The sequence below is a fragment of the Marmota flaviventris genome, chromosome 2 (genome assembly GCF_047511675.1).
Source record: "Marmota flaviventris isolate mMarFla1 chromosome 2, mMarFla1.hap1, whole genome shotgun sequence".
Taxonomy (NCBI): Eukaryota; Metazoa; Chordata; class Mammalia; order Rodentia; family Sciuridae; genus Marmota; species Marmota flaviventris.
This window is the reverse complement of record NC_092499.1, coordinates 111,457,537-111,473,369: the sequence shown is the minus strand read 5'-3', so window position 1 is coordinate 111,473,369 and position 15,833 is coordinate 111,457,537. Positions and strand designations below refer to the sequence as shown.

Genomic DNA, 15,833 nt, shown 5'->3' with positions numbered 1-15,833 from the left:
CTGTTCCTCATAACAGTGTTGCAGGTGAGGGTTTGAGAACTGGAGCATGCTTGCTGGCCAGCGAGTGAACGGGAGCCAGAAGGCCACTGCTGGTTGGTGTATCCACAGCCAGCTCTTGGCCATGCAGCATGCTGCTACCTGTGTGCAGTAAACTCAAAGTACAGTTGAGCGGGAGGGACCCTGGCCTCCACACTCACAGTGTGGGTGAGGGAGATGGAGATAAACCATGAGCCCTTACCCAGGAAGAGAGGCTTGACAGTATCAGGCCAGGAGTGAGAAGCACCTCATGGACTGAGTTCCTGGAGATGCCATCAGGGTAATAATAGCGCAGGGCCAAGGGTCACGGCACAGTGTGCTGAGCACTTGACACTGGTCTCCTGTCAGAGCCTCCAAGAGCCCTCTGAGGAGAGCAGAGGCCAAGATGGGCAATCCCAGTGGGCAGATGAGGAACAGAGAGCCAGGACCAAGCTTTAGGGCTTGTTCTCTGTCTAGTACACCGTCCCTCCAGTCATATAGAAAGCAAGCTAGGGTAATTTTTGTTTCCATTTGATGATAAGAAGTGACTTGTCTCAAGCTGATGGCAGATGTGTCTTAAATCCAGCTTTTTTAATTATTTTTTTTAGGTGTAGATGGACACAACACAATGCCTTTATTTTTATGTGGTGTTGGGGATCAAACCCAGGGCCTCCCCTGTGCTAGGCGAGCGCTCTACTGCTGAGCCACAATCCCAGCCCCTTAAATCCAGCTTTTTACACTTCTTCTGACTCATTTCATTACCCTATACTGCCTCCATTCCATAAGTTTGCATCTCACACTCAAAAGAGAATAGAATGCAGAGTCTAAAGAAAAACAATAAATGGAGCAACTGTGTATCCAACACTGAGAGAATGAAATAGAACAGTGCTGGAATCTTTGCACCTATCTGAACTACACTTCCTCATTGCACTGTGACACCTGCCTAGTTAGGGAGGATCCCAAGGCCAGCAGGACCCTGGCACTATTACGTGAGTAAGGGTGTGGCATCACCCAGAAGGCCTGATATCAATATTTCTCAATCCTGGCCATGCATCAAGATCACCCAGGGAACTTGTTAGCTTCAGACATCTTCCCTTCACCTTGGGGAGCCAAGACCTAGGAATCGTAGTGCTCAGAAAGTGTCCTGTCTCATTGCTGGTCACAGTGTGGTCTCTGGACCTATCATCTTAGCCTAGTTAGCAGTGCAGAATCTGGGGCCTGCCCTCTGCCTCCTCTCAATAAGGGCCCCCTGAGATTCTGTGCACAGTAAGGATAAGAGAATTGCTTTCCCAGAGGATCCTAACATCTGTGGTTCTAGAAGCTTACGTGGGTCAAGGGTAGAAAGAGAAGTGCAGGAAAGGAACTTCATTCCTGACCCCAGGTCCGGCTCTCTTTCCAGGAACTCACTTCACTAAGTCAGGGAGGTACTTGGGCTTTTCTGTGTTTTGTTTTGTGACTACAAATGCAACACATGTTCATTGTAGAAAATTGTAGGGGGGGAACATAAGCAGAAAATATCCCACCACTCAGATAAAACTTGTTAACATATAAAAACATTTTTTCTTCCAAGTTTTTTTCTAAGCTTATGTACATTGCCCCCTGAAACTGAGAAAGCATGCTATACATATAGTTCCCGGCTGTTTTCATTGAACAATGTCTCATAAGCATTTCCCAAACCTTAACATTTTTTCAAAAATAATTCGAATGCCTATAATACTCCATCATAGGAATGCATCTATAATGTGATCCACCAGTTCCTACTGTTGTATATTTAAGTTCTTCGCAGTTGTTTGCTATTTCAGTTAACACTGCAGTGGTCTTTCCTGCTAACAAATACTTGCCTATGGCAGGCACAGTGGCTGAGCGCCTGTAATCCTAGAGGCTTGGGAGGCTGAGGCAGGAGGATCATGAGTTCAAAGCCAGCCTCAGCAATTTAGCGAGGCCCTAAGCAACTCAGCAAGACCCTGTCTCTAAATATATAAGAAAAAAAAAAGCAGGAGCTGGGGATGTGGCTTAGTGGTTAAGCACCCCTGGATTTAATCCCTTGTACCAAAAAACAAACAAACAAACAAAAAATACTTGCCTATGAGTCTAATCATCTCCATGGGACCAGGATGGATAAGTGGAATTCCTGGCCTCAAGGTCAAGATGGAGCTCTTTTATGACCCTTTCTCCATCATTGTAATTTACTGTTTTTGAAACCATTCCCAAGTTGATGGATGAAAATTAACATGTTTTGTTGTGCATTTTTAAATTTCTTGGTCATTTTCAGTTTTTTTTTTTTCTTTTTCTTTTTCTTTTTGATACCTGGGAATGAACTCAGCTTGGAGGTGCTTAAGTACTGACCCACATCCTAGTCCCTTTTATATGTTATTTAGAAACAGGGTCTCCCTGATTGGGCCTTGATAAGTTGCTGAGGCTGGCTTTGAACTCGTGATTCTCCTGCCTCAGTATCCCAAGCTGCTAGGATTACAGGCATGCACCATCATGACCAGCGGTCATTTGCATTTGTTGTCTGGATTTTCCATACATGCCTGTAAAGGCAAGAGCTTTTAAATGGCTTTCATTTTACATCAAGATAAAAGTCTCTGCACATATTTAAATTTTTGCTCTGGCCATATTTTACTAGTGCAGTCCTCATCACAGTACTGAGGTAAGACCATAGGGAAGGAATGTCCTTGAGAGAAGTTAAATTAATAATGGTAATATCAGTGAGTGATTAGCGTACCAAATACTTATTATATGCCTTTACTGTGCGCCAGGAGTTTTCAGACCTTACTCTTTCCCCTTCACAGCTGTCCTTCCACTTAGGGACTCTCTCCCCACTAAAGACAGGAACAAGCCTGACTCAGTGACGCACACCTGTAATCCCAGGAGTCTGAGGCAGGAGGATCATGGATTTATTTGTTTATTTATTTATTTATAAATATTTATTTTTTAGTTTTAGGTGGACACAATATCTTTATTTTTATGTGGTGTTGAGGATCGAACCCAGCGACCCACGCATGCCAGGCAAGCGCGCTACCGCTTGAGCCACATCCCCAGCCCGAGGATCATGAATTTAAAACCAGCCTTATAATGAGGCCCTAAGAAACTCAGTGAGACCCTGTCTCTAAATAAAACATTTAAAAAGGGCTGGGGGATGTGGCTCAGTGATTGGGCGTCCCTGGGTTCAATCTCCAGTACAAAAAAAAAAAAAAAAAAAAAAAAACACGAAAAATCAGGGACAATAGAGGGCCACTGGGCTGGCAAGAGAAGGAGCTGAGATTCCAGCCAGCGATTGTGGTGTTAACTTTACTTGCTGTAGCGGATTCCCGAGGTCCGGTGAGGGGGCGGAGGAGCGCCCCCCTCTAGCGGGCCTCCCCTCTTGCTGCAGACGGGAAGCCCATCTCCACCGATGTCATCGTGCTGGGCCGCACCAACCTGCTCATCGCCAGCGCTCAGCCCCGGCACTCTGGTGTCTACGTCTGCCGAGCCAACAAGCCCCGCACTCGCGACTTCGCCACCGCCGCCGCGGAGCTCCGCGTGCTGGGTGAGGTGGGATCAAGGATGAGCGAGCAGTGTGGAGGAGGGGGACTGGAGTGGATCTGCCGGGCCTGAGGGGACACTAAGGAAGGGGAAGTAAGCAGGTGGACTTGTAGAGGGACGGAAGGATGCTCCTGGAGGATGAGAAAGGGTTAGGGAGGACGAGCTCATGGGAGGAGTCCTGGTGAGGAGGTAGATGGGGGTATGTTAAATAGTACCTGGAGGATGGAGTGGTGGGTGGAGTTGAGTGAGGGACAGGAGAAGGGGTCTCGGGCGTGGCTTGGGTGGATGCGTGGGGCGGGGGAGTACTGGAAGAGGTAGCAGAGCAGTCTGGGTGGTAGTAAGACTGGGCACCAGGCTTGTTCCGGCTTGGGATAACTGCAGAGAGGGCAAGAACTGTTAGGTGTGGGAGACGTTGGCAGGTAGAGGAGAAGGAGGTGGGTAAGTGAGGGCGTGGGGTTAGAGCCGGCAGGAGCGGAGAGTTTTAGTGGAGGCTCTAGAGTCCTGGGGACCATTCGGGAGAGGCCTGTGCGAGGTACCTGGGGCAGGCGGGATAGACCTGCGCTGGACTAGTTAGGGAGGGGTGAGTCTGGGACAGGTTAGAATGACTGGAGAAGGGAGTGGGGGCGGCACGGTAGGGGTAACGGGGGAAGGAATAGAGCCCCTAGTGGCAGGAGACCGTGGTCAGCGTTGTCCCTCCCGCCCCCAGCTGCACCTGCTATCTCTCAGGCGCCAGAGGCGCTGTCGCGGACACGGGCGAGCACCGCGCGCTTCGTGTGCCGCGCGACTGGGGAGCCCAAACCAGCGCTGCGCTGGCTGCACGACGGGGCGCCGCTGAGGCCCAATGGGCGCGTCAAGGTCCAGGGTGGCGGTGGCAGCTTGGTCATCACGCAGATCGGCCTGCAGGATGCTGGCTACTACCAGTGCGTGGCGGAGAACAGCGCGGGAACTGCGTGCGCCGCCGCGCCGCTGGCGGTGGTGGTGCGCGAGGGACTGCCCAGCGCCCCCACTCGGGTTACCGCCACACCGCTGAGCAGCTCCGCTGTACTAGTGGCCTGGGAGCGGCCCCAGCTGCACAGTGAACAGATCATTGGTTTCTCCCTCCACTACCAGAAGGCACGGGGTACGTCTACCCAAGTCCCCAGGGGCCCCAGCAGAAGCCTACGCCCTGCATATTAGGGAGCGAGCACAAGTTGGATGACTGAAGGGTTTTCTGGTGGGTGCCTCTGGGGATGGGGTTGGAGCCCACAGAAGAGATCCACTTATCTGTTGGGGATCTTCAGCCAGGTGCTAGAGGGACGTTCAATGTATGTGGGTCACTTCTCCTCTGCCACTTTTGATATAAGAGAAAGGAGAGGATGCTTCTCCTTTAGGGAAAATTTCTGGTAATTCCTGGAGCCACCTCCTACCCCAGTTAACTAACTGCAACAGGAATTATTTCAGTTAGACACCAGAAAGAACCTCACAGCCAGGGGAGAAACTAATACAATGAGAAGACTAGAAGCCAAGGGAGTTTATACTTTCCAGCTCAGAGTATCTGGGATGATTTAGCTATAAATAGACTATTAGAGATGGAGATGCTACGGAATATCTCTAGACACACTCCCGATGGCCAGGGCCTAGGGTGGCCCTTTGATAGTCCCATTGTCCCTTGTGTTACCACCCAGGCATGGACAATGTGGAATACCAGTTTGCAGTGAACAATGACACCACAGAGCTACAGGTTCGGGACCTGGAACCCAACACAGATTATGAGTTCTACGTGGTGGCCTACTCCCAGCTGGGGGCCAGCCGCACCTCCACCCCAGCACTGGTGCACACCTTGGATGACGGTAGGGCCTCCGAACCTGTAGCTGGCAGCCTGGGGTCCAGAGAGCTCCCTGGGGTCGAGGGGGTGGCTCCCCTTCTCTTTACTAGGGTTGCACCAAGGCACTTTTGCCTGCCTGTGTCATCTTTTGTGCCCTATAAGGGAGTATGCAGGGTCTCTAAATTGGGGAAACTGAAGCCCAGCAAATGAGAGTGACTTGCCCAAGGTCAGTAGTACAGCTGGGACTTGAGCCCAGGACTTGGGATTCCCCATATCATACAGTCCTTCTCCCTGACACCCATGTACTATCCAGCTAGGGGAAGGGCCAGGGGCATTGAGCCACTGAATGGGAACATTGTGCCCCACACCATTATCTAGCTTCAGGGTGGGAAGAATGTCCCCTTATCCTCCAGCTTAGGGCTCCCCTGAGAGGCTCCCTTTCCTCCCTCAGATCCTGGTCCTGGGCCTACTTCTGACTTGCTGTGTGACCTGGGCAAGTCTCTGGCCGCTCCTGAGTCTCACCTCCCACGACGGTGGAGCAGAGCTCATGCTGATGTTCTTCTGTCTCAGTCCCCAGTGCAGCGCCCCAGCTTGCCCTGTCCAGCCCCAACCCCTCGGACATCAGGGTGGCGTGGCTGCCCCTGCCCCCCAACCTGAGCAATGGGCAGGTGGTGAAGTACAAGATAGAGTACGGTTTGGGAAAGGAAGGTGAGTGGCAGGCAGGGGCAGGGTGGTTGGGAGTTACTCAACGGTCTGAGCTGCTGGAGAGTTGAACAGAGGGGGAGCCTGAGGGGTGGTGGAGTGGGGAAAGCCGACCCTGGGAAAGAGCAGCGTGTAATCCCAGCTCGGGAGGCTGAGGCAGGAGGATCGCGAGTTCAAAGCCAGCATCAGCAAAAGCGAGGCCCTAAGCAACTCAGTGAATGAGACTGTCTCTAAATAAAATTCAAAATAGGGCTGGGGATGTGGCTCAGTGGTCGAGTGCCTCTGAGTTCAATACCCAGTACCCCCTCCCCCCAAAATAGAGCAGCCTGGGCTGGGGGTGGGGTCAGCAGGGATGAGAAGGGCAGGCAAAGAGGCTGCTCAAGGCCAAGGGAGGCCTGGGGTCTAGTCCTACCTCCTCTGCAGCTGCAATGTGTAGTCCATTTGGGTCTCTGTTTCCTCATCTATGAAAGGAGACACAGGTAATCCTTGGAATCCTTCTGGCTCAAAAAACAGATTAGAGATGAGGAGGTGGAAGGTGTGCTCTTGGGGCTTGGAAAAATGGATACAGAGGGCTGTGTTAGGGCAGATGGAGTCATATAGGGAAGGGGCTCGGAAGGGGTAGAGATAGGAGAAGGAAAGTAACTGGAAGTCCAGGCTAAGGGCGAGGAGGGAGGAGAAGGTAATTCTCAGGGCTCTAGAAGCCAGGTGGTAGTTGATGGCCTTCCTGGCCAGCCTTGAGTCTGCATTCTGGTGTGTGTTGAGGGGTCATTGATAGCCCACAGGTAAGGGGAGAGCATGCCTGGTTCTCTGCATGCTTGCTGGACTACATCAGCCAGAGCTGAGGCCCAGGAGTGGGCCCTGGAGCCTGGAGTCTGACCAGGTTCGGAGGGCCTCAGGCCCCAGCAGGCACGGAGGAACCAGGATCTGAAGTGGAAGAGTCAGTGTAGGGAGCTTAGAGGTCATGGTCCCCAGGTAATAGCCAGCAGCCCATCTTTCTTGTCCCAGCAGATCAGATTTTCTCCACCGAGGTGCCAGGGAACGAGACTCAGCTTATGCTAAACTCCCTTCAGCCAAACAAGCTGTACCGTGTGAGGGTGTCGGCGGGCACTGGGGCCGGCTACGGGGCCCCCTCACCATGGATGCAGCACAGGACACCCAGCGTGCACAACCAGAGCCATGGTATGGGGCTGGAGGGAACAGAACAGTGAGTGTGGCAGTGTGGGTGTGACAGTGTGAGTATGTGTGTGCCCTTGGACCCCAAGACCTCACCACCCCATCCATCAGAGGCCTTCTATAGCTCCCCCTGCTTCACAGGTAAGGGAAGCCAGGGTGAAGGGCTGGGCCCTAGTGTCCTTTCTGTCTACCCTTTGACCTTGGACAAACCATTCACAACTCTTAAGCTTCATTTACTGATGAGACATGGCACATGGATTAATAATTAACGTATCATAAATGACTTGCTTAGAACCTCAGGAGAACCCGTTAGGTGGCAGCTGCTTTGGTGATTATGATTGTTGTTTTCCTGGAGAGGCCCAGTAATAGAGTGATTAAGTGCAGACAAAACCTGGCACACATACTATCTGACACTGGGCAAGTTACTTAACTTCTCTGAGCATCGGTTTTCCTATTTGTAAAATGGAGATCATAGTGTTTGCTGAGCTGGGGATGAAGCTCAGTAGTAGAGTGCTTTTGCCTAGTGTGCACAAGGTCCTAGCTTCAATCCCCAGTACTTTAAAAACAAAGGGTTTTTTTGTTTGTTTGTTTTATAAGATTATAAGAATAAAGTTAAAATACACATGCAAAGTGCTTTAAACAGTGTCTGACCCATAGTAAGCCCCCACTTTGGGTTCCAAGTGGGACTCCCCACTCTGATGGCTCGCCTTCTCCTTCCTGGTTTCTCTAGCCCCTTGCCGGAATTTGCTCCTTCAGGAAACTTACAGAGCCTCCTCTGTGCCAGACAAAGGTGCCCCTCAATGCCCCTTGGCAAATGCTCAGCAGGCCCCTGCACTCCGAGCTCTGCCTGAGTCCAGGTGCCAGCTGAGTGGAGCCATGCTGGGGAGACACTGCGAGGCTCCCTGGAACCCCATCTCCCTGCCTCTTCCCTGGCCCCTCCCCCCACCACCCCGGTTTCTTTCTCTGCATTCCTCATTCTCCCTCCTTTTCCCCATCCTGCTCTTCTGTCCCCAGTCCCTTTTGCCCCTGCAGAATTGAAGGTCCGGGCAAGGATGGAGTCTCTGGTCGTGTCATGGCAGCCACCCCCTCACCCCACCCAGATCTCTGGCTATAAACTGTACTGGCGGGAAGTGGGGGCCGAGGAGGAAGCTGGTGGTGACCGCCCCCCAGGGAGCCGCGGAGACCAGGCTTGGGACGTGGGGCCTGTCAGGCTCAAGAAGAAAGTGAAGCAGTATGAGCTTACCCAACTAGGTGAGGAGCCTGGGGACGGGGACGGGAGGCGGGGACAGGACTGCATCAGGGACCAGACACAGGGCGGAAGAGGGGACAGTGGCTGCAGAGTCCTTCTAGCCAATGAGTGACCCTGTGACCTTCCCCAGTCCCTGGCCGGCTGTACGAGGTGAAGCTTGTGGCGTTCAACAAATACGAGGATGGCTACGCAGCAGTGTGGAAGGGCAAGACGGAGAAGGCACCCACGCCAGGTGAGGGTGCTGGGGAGGAGGGGCGGTGGCAGGGGAGGGGCCTGCGGGCCGCTTGCTGCCCTCTACCCTGGGCCAGTCTGACCAGCAGGGCAGGCAGGGTGGTAGCCTCAGCTCACTCTGAAGCCCATCTTCCTGGGTAGCGGTCCTCTTCCTGGCCAGGCTAAAGAGAGCCCCAGCCCCTGCTCGTTCGCTGTATTTCAGGCCTGTTGCCTCTTTTTCTTTTTCTTTTCTTTTCTTTTTTTTTTGGGGGGGGTATTTTTTGGGATTGAATTCTGGGCACTCGACCACTGAGCCACATCCTCAGCCCTATTTTGTATCTTTATTTAGAGACAGTGTCTCACTGAGTTACCTAAGACCTTGTTAAGTTGCTGAGGCTGGCTTTGAATGCATGATCCTCCCGCCTAAACCTCCCAAGCCGCTGGGATTACAGGTGTGCACCACCACATCCGGCAGGCTCAGTGATTCCTGAGCCCAAGTTTGGCCTTAAAAAAACTTTTCAAACACATCCACCCACATCACACCATCTATCTGATCATCTTTCCACTCTGGACAGGGAGAGTGTCCCTGTGTGCTCTACAGGGAAACCAAGGCTCAGAGAGGTAGGCTTGTCCCAGGTCACACACAGCTGAGACCAGACAGATTCCTGGCTCCGAGGTGGGTCTTTCTGCTGTGTTGCACTGCTCTGTAGCCCTTGGTTGCCGGTCATGGTACTTCCTCACCCCTGACTTCCAGGCTGATTTTCAGCCATGTGGTAGAGCAGGAAAAGTGCTCAAGAGAAGCCAAGAAACCTGGGTTCTAATTCCAGTTTGTTCATTTATTCATTCAGCAATTTTTTTACTGAGTATCTACTACGTGCCAGCTCTGTTCTGGGAATTTAGTGATGATCAACACAAATAAGGTACCTGCTGTCATGGAGTTTATTCTATTTTATGTTTATATAATAAACACTTATCATCAAATAGTACATACTGTGTGCCAGACACTTTCCTATCTGCTTTATAAATATTAATGAACTGAGTCCTCATAACAACCCCATGAGGTAGGTACTATCATCAGATGCACTTACAGAATAGGGAATGGAGGCACAGAGAGATTAAGTAACTTCTCTAAAGTCACATAGCTAGTAAGTGGCAGAGCTGGAATTTGAACCAAGGCAGCCTAGCTCTAGAATCTGCACTCTTCTTAAGCCACAGTATGCTGTCTCTCTATGTATACATTGCATTCTTATGTCCTATATCTGCTATGTGTGTGCCCTTGACAAAAATCACTTAGATTGTTGGGAGTCTCAGTTTTGTTACCTGTAGGATCAAAAGAAAGGGCCCAAGGGCAAGCCTCAGGGACTGTGACCACTATACAGTGGGGGGAGTGTCCTCTCTCCCTTCCCCACACTCTAATCTTCCCCTTCTAGACCTACCCATCCAGAGGGGGCCGCCCTTGCCCCCCGCCCACGTCCATGCAGAATCAAACAGCTCCACGTCTATCTGGCTCCGGTGGAAAAAGCCAGACTTCACCACAGTCAAGATTGTCAACTACACGGTGCGCTTCAGCCCCTGGGGGCTGAGGAACGCCTCCCTGGTCACCTATTATACCAGGTGGGGAGGAGGGACTGATGCTGGGGAAAGTGGGGGGCCAGGGGACACGGGACCCTGGGGTTCAGAGACGGCTCACCTGTTTCCACTATGGCGCGCTGAAGGTCTGCGGGGCCCACTGCCTTGCCTGTGGACCAGAAGGTGACGGGTGAGAAAGGAGAGGCTGTTTGACCATCTCCTCAGGACAGAGCATTGGTCTCCACCTTTGGAGAATGGCCACAGAATCAACTTGCTTCTCCAGCCTCCAGGGGCTCCTGTCTGCAGGGAGAAAGCCCTGCCACTGTCCTCAGAAACCCACCCTCAGAGAGATGGGAGGCAGCTTGAGGAGCTGTTCCTTTGACAAACACTGCATTAAAAGCCCCTGATGTCTGGGGCTGGGGTTGTGGCTCAGTGGTAGAGTGCTTGCTTGCCTGGCATGTGTGAGGCCCTGGGTTCCGTTCTCAGCACCACATATAAATAAATAAAATTAAAGGTCCATCAACAACTGAAATATATATATATATTTAAAAAAATTTTTTTTTGATGTGTACAATTGCCACTAAGGCAGAATTAAGCCAAGATGGAGAAACGGTTCCTGGGGTGGGGAAATTAACTGGATTAATTCAGGAAGGCTCTCTGGAGAGGGGGGGTCTGGCTTGGAGATTAGAAGTGGAGGGACATCCATCCCCACCTCTCTGTAGGTCCTCTGGGGTGTGTTTGTGGCCCTAGGCCAGGCCAGCTCCCTTTCCAGAGCAAGGCCTAGGGCTGGGGGCTGGGCCTTGGGGGCAGGCAGGGGCGAGGCCTGCTGGCAATGCCCAGAGCACTAGCCAGCTCCTGCCCCACAGCTCTGGAGAAGACATCCTCATTGGCGGGCTGAAGCCTTTTACCAAGTACGAGTTTGCGGTGCAGTCTCATGGAGTGGATGTGGACGGGCCTTTTGGCTCTGTGGTGGAGCGCTCCACCCTGCCTGACCGTGAGTGGTCTCAGCCCCTCGCCACCAGCCCACCTCCTGCCTCTCTCCTTCTTGCTCCCGTGGCCCTCTTTTCTGAAGCATCTCTCAGAATCTCAAGGTCTGGGCAGAGCTGAGTGGAGGAGAGCTTCAGAGAGGGGAGGAGCTGAGGAGCACTGCCCCTGCCATTCTCAGGGACTCCCCAACTAGAGGCCAGAGCTCATCCCGGCTGTGTGGCTTGCTCCATGAGGGAGGAGGGGGGCGGACTCTCATCCCCTGACTCCCTTGTCCGCAGAGCTGGGCTTCCAGTGGCCCTGCTCTCATCCCTCCCCTGCACTCCAGGGCCCTCGACGCCACCGTCTGACCTGCGCCTGAGCCCTCTGACGCCATCCACTGTTCGGCTGCACTGGTGTCCCCCCACGGAACCCAATGGTGAGATCGTGGAATATCTGATCCTATACAGCAACAACCACAGCCAGCCCGAGCACCAGTGGACACTGCTCACCACCGAGGGTGAGGGCCCCTGCCCAGCCCACCCCCACTCCAGCAGCCGGGCTCTCGAGGAGAGCAGCACCGAAGCCATTCTGGGGCTTCTGGGATTAACAGGGAGCCTCTGCTGCCCAGTGAAAGGCCGACTTCTCAGCCCTGCACCCCACCCCACCCACCCATCACCCTGCTCTCCCACTTCCCCCACCCCAGGAAACATCTTCAGTGCTGAGGTGCATGGCCTGGAGAGCGACACCAGGTACTTCTTCAAGATGGGGGCACGCACAGAGGTGGGCCCTGGGCCCTTCTCCCGCCTGCAGGATGTAATCACTCTCCAGGAGAAGTTCTCAGGTAGGAGGGTCTGGAGGAAGGAGGACTACCTACCCTGGGGCAGCCAGGTCCCCAGCAGCTCCTGGAGTAGACTTCCAAGCCCCTGCCTCTGGGTACAACTACTCAACTCTCAGTTTGGACAGCTGCCCTCCTGGTTGGTTGGGAGCAGGTTGAACTGGAAGGGAGAAAGTGGTAAGGTGGTGACTTGGTTGAGAGGCCAGCTTCCTAGCAGACTGGTGTGGCTTAGAGACCATTTCTTTGAGAGATTGCTTTTGATTGGTGGATTGGCTTGGCCAGGTGATGAGCTTTTTGGCTGGAGGTGGGTGGGACTGGCTAAGTGACTTTCAGGGCTCAGTGTAAAATGATAATCCAGGGCTCTTCATTTTAAAAAATTACAAATTTAAGCTGAGCGTTGTGGTGCACGCCTGTAATCCCAGCGGCTCAGGAGGCTGAGGCAAGGGGATCACGAGTTTAAAGTCAGCCTCAGGAAAAAGCGAGGTGCTAAGCAACTCAGTGAGACCCTGTCTCTAAATAAAATACAAAATAGGGCTGGGGTTGTGGCTCAGTGATCGAGTGCCCCCCCAGTACCCCCCGCAAAAAATTATGAATTTTAAGATGATGACCACAGAGCGTTAAGCCACGTGGGCCCGAGGCAACTGCACACCATGAAGCAAGATCTAGCGGGCAGGCAGGCGGTTCACTGAATTGAAAGGCCAGTTTGATGTGAACAGACCACAGCCTGTGGATGTGTGGGGTGGGACCACCAGGCGGGTGGTGGTGGGCCGTGTGAGGGTGTAGGGCCCTCCTGTCTTTGCATGAGAAGATCGCAAGCTGCTGAAAGCTGAAGCCAGTGGTCTCCTGTGGAAGCTCGAGTCATCCTGATTTGTGAGCCACTGCCTTTCTCCTGTATTTGACTATCTCTGTTCCGTTTTTGTCCCGCCAGACTCCTTGGATGTGCACTCAGTCACAGGCATCATCGTGGGTGTCTGCCTGGGCCTCCTCTGCCTCCTAGCCTGCATGTGTGCTGGCCTGCGACGCAGCCCCCACAGGTGGGCAAGGACACCTATCTGACCAAAGACAGATTTCCAGAAAGGGCTGCAGAATGGGCAAACAGGGAAAGTCACCAGGATCCCCATTAAAGTTAGGACTTGGGGAGCTGGAGGCCAAGCTTGGGGGTAGAACACTTGCCTAGCATGTAGGTGTGAGGCCATGTTTGAACCCAAGCATTGCAAAAATTAAATTAAATTAGATAGGACTCTAGGATGAAGGGACATGGGAGTGGTGGGAGATGTTCTTATAAGAATGGGGGTGGGCTTAGGGAGTCTCCCAGTCAGCAAGGACAGACCAAATCACCTTGCTCATGCTTCCAACATCTTGGAAATAAAGGCCCCAGACTTCCATATTTCTGGAGCTGGGGTAGAAGGAACCCTGTCGGGCTGTTTGGATAATAGTTGTTCCCTACTCTTTGTGTAGATTGGAAAACAGGGCCCAAAGGTAGGCAGGAACCTGGCCTGAGAAATAGCAGGGCTGGATGCCAGTCCCAGCCCACTCTCCACTCTGACCACTGGGCCTTGTTTCCCATCTTGCCTTCCAGGGAAGCCCTCCCAGGCCTGTCCTCCACGGCCACAGCTGGGAACCCAGCGCTGTACTCTAGAGCCCGGCTGGGCCCACCTAGTCTCCCTGCTGCCCATGAGCTGGAGTCCCTTGTGCACCCCCGGCCCCAGGACTGGTCCCCACCACCCTCAGACATGGAAGACAAGGCTGAAGTGCACAGCCTTATGGGTGGCAGCATTTCGGACTGCCGGGGTCACTCCAAGAGAAAGGTAGACTGAAGTCTAGTTTACATCAGAGACCCCCGCTCCTGCTCATTCCCAAATAGGACACCAGAGGGCGCCAAAGCACAACGTGTGACTGCAAGGGTCACCAGCCCCCACACCACACATACCCAATTGCAAAAGAGGCACATTCTCCCCTCTCCATCAATGATTGGCAGAACCAGGAAGCAGGTGGGTCTCCATTCCCGCAGAATATGCTGGCCTGCTTCTCATCAAGGGGAAAGTCATTGTTTGCAGGTGACTGGAGCTGGCCAGAACACCCAGATCCCTCTTCGTCCCCAGAGCTGGGAGCCTTCTTAAGACTGAGGAGGGAGAAGAAGCTGGTCAGCTTGTCTGTGGCCAAGTGGGACCAAGATAAGGGCAGGCCCCTGAAAGATAGAGCTCCCCCACACTGGCAGTGGTCACTCATCTCAGCCAGCTGACCCAGTCCTTCCCTCACCTCCCTGCCAGGCTGGTATTAGGCTGTCTACAGAGGGGCTGCATCTGCAAACTCTCCCACTCACACACGGCCTTCCTGTGCTTCACCCCGTCCTTGGGAAGGGGCTTTAGCAGGGAACCTGTGGTCAGGGAGATAGAAGGGGGCCAGGACTCTGGGCTCTGCTTCTCCATGGTCCCATCTACTTCCCTCCTTCGTGCTTCCCTCTCCCAGCCAATCCCCATCACGCTCCTCAGTGTCCTCTTCTTTCTCCTGTGCAGATCTCCTGGGCTCAGCCAGGTGGGCCAAGCTGGGCAGGTTCCTGGGCCAGCTGCGAGCTGCCCCAGGTGGGCCCCAGGCCTGCTCTGACCCAGGCCCTGTTGCCCCCTGCTGGAACTGGACAGACGCTGTTGCTGCAGGCTCTGGTGTATGATGCTATAAAGGTCAGTATCCTGGGAATAAGGGTTAGAAAAGGATCTGGATATTATCATCATCTTGGTGGGACACTTCCTGTTTCCTTTTCCACTTCTCATATGATACATATACCCTGATGTAGAGTCAGTCTCTCTCTGTTCCACATATGTGGTTCTTGTTTCTGATCATTCTCAGTGATGGTCCCTGGTCTTTGTGTTCTGTGCTCTAACCAGGGTAATGGGAGGAAGAAGCCACCCCCAGCCTGCGGAAACCAGGTGGAGGCCGAGGTCATTGTCCACTCTGACTTCAGTGCATCCAAAGGGAGCCCTGACCTCCATCTCCAAGACATAGAGCCTCAGGACTCTCTGCCTGCAGAGGCTTCTGGCCTCTCCTCTGGTGTTGTGGATCTCAGGCCCCAGGCAGACTGGCTAGACAGGGAGCTGGAAGGCTGTGAGCAGACAGCCACTGGACCAGACAGACTTACCTGCTTGCCAGAGGCAGCCAGTGCCTCCTGCCCCTATCCGGATCTCCAGCCCAGTGAGGCTCCGGAGGAGGCTTGTGGGAACAGCTGCCAGCCCAAAGCCCCCTGCTCTCCAGGAGCCAGCCCAGGCCTGCCCAGGGTCCCTGTCTCCTCCTCTGCTTAGCTCCCCTAAGCAGAAGGTGCAGTCTAAGCAGGCTAATATGGCTCATGGTACATGACATGCATGGCCATGCCTATACACATGTGTACCTGCAGATATCATCAAGCCCTTTGGAGCCTCCTAGGATGCTTTGGCTGGGGGGAGAGGAAGAATTGGATCATTCACTCCCCCCACACTCTTTGTGACACACATGTGATAAATATGTGAGAGACATGTGAGACACAGCTACGTGTGATGTGCACATGTGTGAAGCCACATGTGTGTGTACTGGTTGGTGAACTGGGAAACCCTGGCTACCATAATGGTGATTATGGCCTAATCGATTCTCCAGGTCAGAACAGTATCCCAGAGTGGTTAGTCCCCATCCCTGTGGGCTCCCACCTCTGTCACCCAGCCTTTTATTACACACTCTGCGAGTGTCTCCAATGCCCTGTCTGACAAAGACGGCCCCAGCCCACTCTCCTGTCTGGCTGGGCTGAGTGCAGTAGGCTC

General features: G+C 53.3%; 1 protein-coding gene across 1 annotated transcript in view; it reads left to right on the top strand.

Annotated features, from left to right (window-relative positions):
* The window catches only part of Igdcc4 (immunoglobulin superfamily DCC subclass member 4), a 34,768-nt gene extending 19,424 nt beyond the window's left edge, over positions 1-15,344 (top strand). Inside the window, exons 6-20 of the mRNA XM_027926106.2 lie at positions 3,392-3,547; positions 4,250-4,663; positions 5,208-5,372; positions 5,918-6,055; positions 7,058-7,228; positions 8,237-8,473; positions 8,602-8,703; positions 10,112-10,295; positions 11,117-11,244; positions 11,563-11,733; positions 11,920-12,057; positions 12,980-13,085; positions 13,631-13,859; positions 14,568-14,729; positions 14,934-15,344. Coding sequence (XP_027781907.1) covers positions 3,392-3,547; positions 4,250-4,663; positions 5,208-5,372; positions 5,918-6,055; positions 7,058-7,228; positions 8,237-8,473; positions 8,602-8,703; positions 10,112-10,295; positions 11,117-11,244; positions 11,563-11,733; positions 11,920-12,057; positions 12,980-13,085; positions 13,631-13,859; positions 14,568-14,729; positions 14,934-15,344 — 2,912 coding nt within the window. The remainder of the gene's footprint in view (positions 1-3,391; positions 3,548-4,249; positions 4,664-5,207; positions 5,373-5,917; positions 6,056-7,057; positions 7,229-8,236; positions 8,474-8,601; positions 8,704-10,111; positions 10,296-11,116; positions 11,245-11,562; positions 11,734-11,919; positions 12,058-12,979; positions 13,086-13,630; positions 13,860-14,567; positions 14,730-14,933) is intronic.
* Positions 15,345-15,833: the final 489 nt, after the last annotated feature.